Raw genomic sequence first — 10075 nt, forward strand, 5'->3', positions numbered from 1 at the left:
CATGTTGTGCAAACCCAGCCAGAATGACTTGCTGTCATGGTAAGAACAAATTAAAAGGAGCCCTGCTGGATCAGACCGGGGGTCTATCTAGTCCAGCATTCTGTTTACACAGTGGCCAACCAGCTGCCAATGAGAAACCTACCAGCAGGACATGAGTGCAACAGCACTTTCCCAGGTTCTGGGTAACAAGCCACCCCCATGGGCTGTTGTAGGATTCTGGGTGGCTTATTGTTACCCATGGCAACAAGCCACCCTTGCCGGGTTTGCATGATACAACAAGCCGCACTGCCACAGGTAGTTATTCTAATCCCCCCGGCATATGACTGGCACACACAGGGAAAGCAGGTGGAGGCTCATTTCTCACAAAATTATTGGGCAGAATAGAGCTTGCATGTTTTATCTTTTATCCCTGGTTCTACAAGGAATAGAGACTTCCTTTTAAAAAAATAATAAAAGCTGGGAATCTGTGCTAGTAAATGGTGCAAATGGGCATTGTGTGGCATGGCTAGGACCCAGGTAAAATGCAGCCAGCTGGGCAATATGGCAACCTTATATCCCCTCAGAGTCAGGGCTCACTATTTTGTCTCCCTCTCATGCCAAAACACCCTGTGATTGGGCTACTTTCCTGTAGAGTCTTCCCATTCTGGCCCTCTCTTGATTCTCTTCTCCTCTCTCCAGCATTTTCTCTTGGCAACTAGCTTCCACTTTGCCACTGCTTTGCTAGGTATCCCACTCCTGGGAGTACAGACCCATCTTCTCAACCATAGCTCAGTCATACAGCACCTGCTTTGCACGCAGAAGGTCCCACGTTCAATCCCCAGCATCTCCAGGTAGGGCTAGGAAAAAACCCTGTCTGAAAACCTGGAGTGCTGCTGTCAGTCAGTGTCAACAATCCTGGGCTAGATGGACAATGGACTGACAAAGTATAAGGCAGCTTCCTATATCCTTCTTCCTCTGTGCCTCACTCTACAGGAACTCTCTTGCCCTTCTCTCCTTCTCTGTCTCCTCTCCACATGCTCTGCTCTTTATTTCTTGCCTTTGGTGGTCCCAACCCTCTGCGGCATTGCTCTTTAGCTGCAGCCCTTACCGTTTTACTGAGCTCCGGCCTTTTCCTGACTCCTCCAGGTCCAGTTCCTCACCAGTTCAAGTGATCACCCTGGATTCCAGCTTGGTCACAGAGAGGCACCAGGCCCCTTTTTTCTTTCTTTCTATGCAGAGACCTTGTTCTTTAAGATGCAAGCAGACTGTGGTTATTCAATCAAATACAGTCTGAACACATCCCTAGGCACACTCTTTCATTATTATCTTGGCTATCTCCTGCCACTCTTTCATTATTATCCTGGCTATCTCCTACCACATGAATTTTCTTCTTGCCTGTACCTTAGGGTCATCACTGAAGGTCTTCCCAAGCCACCCCCTCATCAGAAGTCAAGCAGGTGGACTTTCTTGGTTGTGGCAGTTTTTATTTGGATTTGGAAAAACTCACCTGGCACCATCACTGATGCTATTTCAGCAAAGGCATTAAAAAAACCAACTTGCCAGGTGTTGCAATATATTGAATAGCTCTTTGTATTGTTCTTATGCCTTCTATTGGGTTTTATCATCTGGTTATGGTCTTTTGCAATTGTGTAAATGGTATTTGGTCATGTTTTTCTAAGTGTTCTGGGAGCACTGGGCAGCTTCTAAATTTATCAAACAAATCAAGACAAAGAATGTTCCAGGGAGCTGTAGGACTTCCTTCTGTCTAAACATGCAGAGGATTGCACCCTACTTTAGGACTGCACCCTAGTGTCCTACTTTACACAGAACAGTCTTGTATTTCAAAGACTGTTAGAAGACAGCCCTCTATTTGAAGGCCTCCTGTATTTGAAGCGCTGTCCAGTCCAAGTATGGTTTAAAGATAAAGAATCATAAGAAATTGTATGTAGCTGTCTCCATGCCTATGTGCCATGCATATAGGCACTTTTCAGCCAGTTTAGCTCAAGCCTCTCTTTAAATCCAACAAGCAATTCTTTATCGAACAGTCTCTTTCAATGGAACAAAAAGGAAATAATAACTCACAGTCCACAGGACATAAGGAGGTTGTCACAAATGAGGTTTAGGTCCATGGGAAATTATTAGTGGATGCTGGATAAAAAGGGGTGAGGCCTGGTAAAAACTGAGTATTCTCTCCCAGGTCTTCTGAGCCTCATGCTTCTTTGGCTAGGCCAAAAGTAAGAAAGTAAGAAAGACTCCTGCCCAAAGGAAAGTCTCTACTAGTTCATCTCGGAATGCTACGATCCAGACACAGCAGGTCTCGCTAGTAGATCCTTGATCTCTCCGCCCACTGTATAAACATATACATTTCTCATACTTTAATACAATACAGAGCTGGGGGAAGCACATTGTAAGAAGGGGTGGAGGAACCTTGAAGTTGTGCATCAGCACTTAGCACCTGGTCAGCAGACTGAGCAGGCACACAGGTTCTCTGATCACAATCTTCCACACTATGGTGAGATGTACTGTATTTCTATTTATAGTAATTATTTCTATATTTGTATCCATATACATACATTAGCATATGAAAATGCTAATGTATGTGTGTACATTACACATGTACACACATACATTAGGCCCTCTTTTGTCCTTGTTTCTGGCAATTTGTAAGTTGCCACCTTAGACCTTGCAGGTCCCTTTAACTTTGCACATTCTAAGGCCATTTGTTGGAAAGCTTGGAGAGAAGGTATGAGGCTGTGCGCTCCCAGCCTTCACTAACTAGGGGACCTCCAGATGTCTTGGACTACAACTCCCACAGTCCCCATCCAACACTGGTCATGCTGGCTAAGCATGGTGGAAGTTGTAGTCCAACACTTATGGGGGGCATCAGGTTGGGGAAGGCTGACACAGGGCTTACCGTGCTAGGAGCTCTGACTAACTCAACATATTAAACATGGGTGCATGGAGTAGAAATGTGGAGGGTGTAGGAGAGAAGACTTGCAGAGCTAACTGCAGGTAGGAAGCTGAGCAAGGGCTAAATGATTTTCCTGAGGAAAATGCCTGTTTTAAATTCTTAGTTGAGGGGAGCGGTTATTCCCAAAACAAAGGGAACAAAAGGGGAACTAGGATTCAGAACTCCCTTGCCATTGGTGCCTTGTGGAAAATTGAATAGGGAGTTAAGCTGAATTGGCCCTTCACAACTGATGCATAGGGAGGCTCTGCATGTAAAATGGGGTAGGCAACAACTGGTGCCCTCCCAGTGTTTTGAACTACAATTCCCATAATCTTCCATTGGCAATTCTGGCTGTAGCTGATGGGAGTTGCATCCAAAACATCTGGAGGGCACCAGGTTGCCTACCCTACACTGAAAGGGTTCTGGTTTGCAACAGGTGCTGTGTCAAAACACAGGGCGGAGGCTCCTATCCTTAATGGCTGTCAGCAACTGCTAATGTGTTTGACAGTGGTGGTGGTGCTTCATGAATGAAGCGTTTCTTCCTGGCAGAGCTCTCGATTGGCCAATTCGGAATTTACCTTGGATAGCTAGGCTAGAGTCATGACTCAGCAATTAGAGAGTCATTTGAAGGCTCTGACACTGGTTGCTCCCAGTGATTTAATTATATGAGAGGCCAGCAAGTGTAAATGACAGCTTGCTTGCCCTGGCTGATCCTAAGCCCTTACAGAGTCAGCCTTCTGGGACAAAACAAGACTTTCTAGAATCAAGGAGTATGAGGCATCCCATGAAAAGAGTGCCAGTGCCAGGTTTTGGAAGGCTCTTGGGGAAAGACATCCTCAATGGTGTCCCTCCCTCAGTGAGTCTACCTTCTCACCACCCTTGTTACCAGCTGCTATTGCTCCTCATCCTCTTTCTCCTCATTGGTACCATTTGCTTGCTTGACAGGCAGAGAGCCAGTGAACTAGCAGGCAGTGGCATCTACTGCTCTTTCTTCTCACCACTACCACTGTCTTAGCCAGAGCGAGAGGCGAACAAGCAGGTGCAATGGTGAAGGGGAGGAACCAGTTCAAAGGGCTCTTGTCAGTGGGCACCTGCTGGAATGTGGGCATCCTGCAGGTACCCAACCTTGCCTGCACTTGATGCTGGCTGGCCCTGCTCAAAAATAACAGTGCAGCCGAGCCCCTTTGGTAACAATATGGTGGCACCACATTTATCCACAACCAGTTGTAATCCAACTTTGCATGGCACAATCACACATGCTCAGTGTCACTTAAAACAACATTGTGCCTGCCACTACATGTCCAGCCACATCAAAATCAGTTGGAGTAGCATCAGCACTTTGCCTCACCAAAGCCTGGGGTGTATCAAAATTCATAATGATGTTGCTTGGGCTATAGATCAGGGGTGGGCAACTTGTGGCCCTCCAGATGTTTTGGCCTACAGCTCCCATCAGCCCCAGCCAGCATAGTCAATGATGAGGGGTGATAGGAGTTGTAGGTCAAAACATGTGAAGAGCTACAAGTTGCTAAGGTGGCCAATTACATATTACAAAATTAATAATAATAATGATGATGGCCCCCCCAGTTCTTACCATTCTTTATCTTTTAACAGGCATTGGAGAGGTGAACCCTCCAAATAGAAGACACCTTCAAGTAGTGGACAGTCCTCTGGCAGTCCCTGAAATACAGGACTGTCCTCTCTAAAAGAGGACACATGACTACCTCTCCATCGCAGAAGGACAATCCCTAAAATTGGAAATGAGACCTACAGCATACCAGATCTTATCTGCATATCTCTTCACTCTGGAATAGGTAGGTAACTGTGCTGTAATCTCTCTCTTATTTTCATTTTTTTCCATATAATCTCTTGTGTTGCCCAACGCCCCTCAAAAATGCCTTTTATATACTGAGTTTGCCCCATTGTGTCTAGGCCTCCAAGACTACGTGCCAAATACCCACCTCACAGGGTTGTTGTTGTGAGGATAAAATGGAGAGGAGGAGGATAATGTAAGCCGCCTTGGGTTCCTAGCGAGAGGAAGAAAGGCGGGGTATAAATGCAATAAATAAATAAATAAATAAAATACCCTCCTCATTCCCTTGTTTGGCAACTGTAATTTCTGTTGCTCTCTTTCTCTGTGTATTTCCTGGTTTTATAGTCTGATAGCTGCCAGTCAAAGCTTAAATGGATTAATCTAACCAATGTCTGCATTCTGTATCAAAGTCATATATTTAGTATTCTTATATATTTGGTAATAAGGCCATTTTTAAAAAATCAAGTTTTAGTCTGTGTTTAATAGCTAATCTTCCCCGTTTAAAGCCAGTGGTGGCTGCTATGTACTATGGCTGTTGAGGCAGAGGATGGGCCACCAGAGGCAGAGTCAAGGGGTCACCAGAGGAGGAGCGTTCTTCCACAAGAGACAGGAAAATAGGGCACATGAAATTTGAAATCATGAATGCACAGCACAGGCTGATATGATAATACTAGTACTAATAATGACAAAATCCTCAAAGAAACACGGAAACCATTCTTAGGTGACTGCAGCCAGCAAACCATACCACATAAACAGGAAGATGGGGCATATGAAAATGAACAAATCAAATCCAAAGAGAAATCATGTTTTAAATCCATCTTTAAATAAATAGCAAGAGAACAAGATAACATGGAACCCAAACCCCACTTTCAATGGGTTAAAAAAGAAGTTAAGCAGCAATCATGAATCAAAGAGAAATCATGCTTTTAATTTAAAATCCATCTTTAAAATAGCAAAAGAGCTGTGAAGAAATGCCATGTAAATAACTGTTGTTCTGTAACGTTTTGGGGCTTTGTGTGGCCTCTGCAAGGCTATAATGTATCTGTATAGGCCTGAGGACTAGTGTGGTTGATGTGCTGAAGGCCTGTTTCTAATAGTAAGTGCTTGGTGACAGTTCTGAAGGGGCAGGGGAGAGAGAGAGAAGGTCACTATTAATATTTATAGATAGTACCTGCATGAGGTAAATTCAGTTTTGTTTGATCTGGGAAACATCAGATTATGATTGGCTGGAGGTTCTAGCTAGGTGGAAAAGAGCAGTTTGGAAATTACAGTTGACAGATGGAAGTTGGGTTAGTCAGTGGGTGGAGTGAGTTAGAGTCTGTTGTTTCGTGTGTAGGGATGGCGGTGAATTTCTCCACGAATCTCGGGGAGGCCGAATGCCAACGCATTCGGCCCCCCGAAATTGTTGGTGAAATTCTCTCCCCCCCCCCCCCCGGGATGGGACTTACCTCCCTCGAATGTCCTTCTCAGCGGCGGGTCCCGGCGGCGTTTCGGCGGGGGTGGGGGCGGCGGCCGGTCTTCTGACCGGCTGCCGCCGCCGCTGCCATTACAAACTGAATGTAAAAAAACAACAACACACACCCGTGATAGGCTACGTAACGATTAACGTAGCCTATCACCGCTAGATTTCCAAAGTCAGCCGTGATAGGCTACGTAAATCGTTACGTAGCCTATCACGGGTGACTTTGAAAAAAAAAAGCGCGTACGCAAATGGCGGCGCCCATGGGCGCCGCCATTTGTGTTCCTTATTTGGGCCCGGGTAGTCTACGTAAAGATTTACGTAGACTACGGTGAAAATAAGGGCAACGCAAATAGCGTTGCCCTTATTTTCGCTGTAGTCTACGTAAATCTTTACGTAGACTACCCGGGCCCAAATAAGGAACACAAATGGCGGCGCCCATGGGCGCCGCCATTTGCGTACGTGCTTTTTTTTCCCCCCAAAGTCACCCGTGATAGGCTACGTAACGATTTAAGTAGCCTATCATGGCTGACTTTGGAAATCTAGCTGTGATAGGCTATGTTAATCGTTACGTAGCCTATCACGGGTGTGCATGTGTGTTTTTTACATCCAGTTTTTTCTTTCGCGGCCGGGGAGATGGGGCGCTTCTCCCCCCCCGGCCTGAACTTCGGGGGGAGAACCGAAGCGCCTCCCCCCCACTGCGAAGCAAGCTGCGGGACCAGGTAAGTGATTTTCGTACATCACTATTCGTGTGTGGTGTGTGATAGAAGGACTAGGGAAAAGCTGAGGAGAAAGTGAATAGCTGAGGCCTGGATATTAAACTATTCCTTCTCTGTGTGATAACTATACATGGCTGGTGAACATCAGGAGCAGGGAGCAGGTGGCTGTGGGTTTTTTTCCTATTAATTTTTGTTTGGGATTTTAACAAAACAAATCATGAAAAGGGGCGGCGGGAGAAAAGAAATTGCATGCATAGAAATATCAATATTCCGTTAAATACAACACTCAAAACACACACACACACACGGCTGTGTTATGCCAGTAGGCCTAAGATCTTACCAGAAGGTTACACAAGCAGGCATTTAAAAATCAGATAAATGGTCCAAGCAGCCAGTATGTACAAGTTACAGGAGGATTTAGTGTCAGAGAAAGACTGTACCCATGAGGTGGACCTGGTTGTGGGTATATTTGGCTGGGGTGGAGGCTAGTATTAGCAACAGTATCTCTTGATCCTTAAGAAGCATCAGCTAGCATTCTTTTGAAAACCCCAAAACATAGTAGTCTTCCCTTATGTATAAAATACCTTTTTAATAAGCCAACTTGTTTAATAGGTCATCTTGTCTCTAGTGTGTTCCTTGGCATCAGGTCACTCACTTTGGCTTTTTGAAATTTCACTACATATTTGTAGCTGAACTATAAGGAAGGCTGAGCATTGAAGAATTGATGCTTTTGAACTGTGGTGCTGGAGAAGACTCTTACGAGTCCCCTGGACTGCAAGGAGGTCAAAGCAGTCCATCCTAAAGGAAATCAACCCTGACTGCTCATTGGAAGGACTTATACTGAAGCTGAAGCTCAAATATTTTGGCCACCTAATGCGAAGAGAAAACTCACTGGAAAAGACCCTGATGCTGGGAAAGATTGAAGGCAAAAGGAGAAGGGGACGGCAGAGGATGAGATGGCTAGATAGCATCACCGATGCAATGAACATGAACTTGAGCACACTCCGGGAGAGAGTGGAGGACAGGAAGGCCTGGCGTGCTATGGGCCATGGGGTCACCAAGAGTCAGACACGACTTAACGACTGAACAACAAATTTTCCATGCACCGTCAAGCTTCAGCCTTCAAAATCATTAGAACTAGAAACTTGTTCTATTTATTTTTTTTAAACTACAAGCACCCCCCCCCCCGCCGCCACAAATCTGACTTCCCCAGGACTCTGAACCCAGTACCAAATTCCAAGCTTAAATGGAATTATGGAATGCTTACAGCACTGCCTTTGGGCCATTCAATATCTTTAAAGACATGTAGATTATAAATTGTGATAATTGAACATGTGGCTTTCCCCCCCTTCAAGAACAGGTGAAATGCAAGTGCCAGAGAGCCACAGGCAATTGTGGAGTGTATTAAATGAAATGGGGGGGGAAAACTGCATATATGATAGGGATGTCAGAGAATTTCGCCACGAATCTCGGGGAAGCCGAATGCCAGCTCATTCAGCCCCCTGAAATCGGTGGCGAAACGGTCTGTCCCCCCGCCTTCCCCGGGACGGGACTTACCTTGGGCGAATCTCCCTGGCGGCAGTGGCTCTGGTGGCCGTTTGGCAGCCGTTCGGCGGCGGCGGCTGCGGCGGCCAGTCTTCTGACCGGCTGCTGCCGCCGTTTCCAAGTTAAAAAAAAACAAAACATGATAGGCTACGTAAAGATTTACGTAGCCTATCACAGCTAGATTTTTAAAAAATACCGTGATAGGCTACGTAAATGTTTACGTAGTCTATCACGGCTGAGTTAAACAAAAAACAAAAAACCACACGTACGCAAATGGCGGTGCCCATGGGCGCGCCGTTTGCGTTCCTTATTTTGGCACGTCTAGTCTACGTAAACATTTACGTAGACTATGGCAAAAATAAGGGGAACGCAAATAGCGTAGACGCTACGCTATTTGCGTTCCCCTTATTTTCGCCGTAGTGTACGTAAATGTTTACATAGACTAGACGTGCCAAAATAAGGAACGCAAATGGCGGCACCCATGGGCGCCGCCATTTGCGTACGCGTGGGTTTTTTTTTTTAACTCAGCTGTGATAGGCTATGTAAACATTTACGTAGCCTATCACGGCTGACTGCAGGGACGCAAACGGCGGTGGCTACAGCCGCCGCCATTTGCAGTCCCGGCCGGCCAGGATTCGTGGCAGGAGGGACGGGGCGCCTCCCCCCGGGGCAGAATTTTGGGGGGGAGGGACGGGGCACCTCCCCCCCCCCTGCGAAACAAATTTCATCACAGGTAAGTGACTTTCGTACATCCCTAAGATGGACGTATTGCTATCTGCACATCGGTTTCATATTACACCTGCAGGGAAGTAGTAACCTCAGTGTAAAAATCTTGTTAACGTGTCAATCAACCTTTAGATATTTTTGCTTGTTCTAATCCAGGATCAAGCCAGGGCAAGGCCCTCAAGCAAAAGCAAATAAAACCAACTTGAATTTCCTTGAATCCTGCCCAGACGTCTAGGGACATCACCGGAGAGCAGCTGCAGTGTACAGCTCTGAGTTAATTTTTCACCATGGCCAGGTGAGAGAATCTGCTCTGGGGAATCACTTTGTTGGGGAGCAGGGCAGGGGGCAAAACAAATGCAAGAAGCAAGCCTAAATGGGAGAGACCTGGAACAACAGAGAGAATGGAGAAGTAAAGGATACAGTCATTTCTAACGCTCATGAGAAATACAACTTGGGAAAGTTGAATTCATTGCTGTGGAATGGATGGAAGAATGTAAGAGAAGTGGAGAATGAGGTAAGGATGTAGGGTGTACTTTGGTTCCTCATGTGGGGGAACAGACAGTAGATGTTGGGTTGAATTGGGTTTTTATAATTGTTTTTTTTTAATTAACAACTACAAAAGATGTGCAAAAGAAAAACCCCATGCAGCAGAAAAGCAAAATTGTCTCACAACAGGCAGAGGTTCCAATAAGTAATAAAGTAATTCCATTTATCTGCAGTGTGAATTATCTGTTGACTTCCTATTCTTCTATGAAAATTTGAGACAGTTTTTCCATTTCTGCCATTTCCAGGCATGGGCAGAGCAATCCTATGATCATGGGAGAGCATCCCAGGGACCACAGAATTTTCTGCGTTAAGGAAAGAAAGAGATGAGATCCATGCACTGT

The 10075-nt window shown here is 45.7% G+C and overlaps 1 protein-coding gene across 4 annotated transcripts in view; it reads left to right on the forward strand.

Moving 5' to 3' along the window:
• FUT2 (fucosyltransferase 2 (H blood group)) overlaps positions 1-10075 on the forward strand; it is a 66443-nt gene that overhangs the window by 23549 nt on the left and 32819 nt on the right. For 3 of the 4 annotated variants that reach the window (XR_014783905.1, XM_084805572.1, XM_084805571.1), the window contains exons 2-3: positions 4541-4740; positions 9345-9483. Coding sequence is in view for 3 of the 4 variants with exons in the window: in XM_084805572.1 (XP_084661698.1) it covers positions 9476-9483 (8 nt within the window). In the remaining variant the exon portion in view is untranslated. Of the gene's footprint in view, positions 1-4540; positions 4741-9344; positions 9703-10075 lie in introns of all 4 variants that reach the window. The other variant, XM_084805573.1, reaches the window with a different exon arrangement.

The sequence above is a fragment of the Heloderma suspectum genome, chromosome 6, assembly GCF_057233095.1.
Source record: "Heloderma suspectum isolate Gila_16-S chromosome 6, 16-S_ref, whole genome shotgun sequence".
In the NCBI taxonomy this organism is placed as follows: Eukaryota; Metazoa; Chordata; class Lepidosauria; order Squamata; family Helodermatidae; genus Heloderma; species Heloderma suspectum.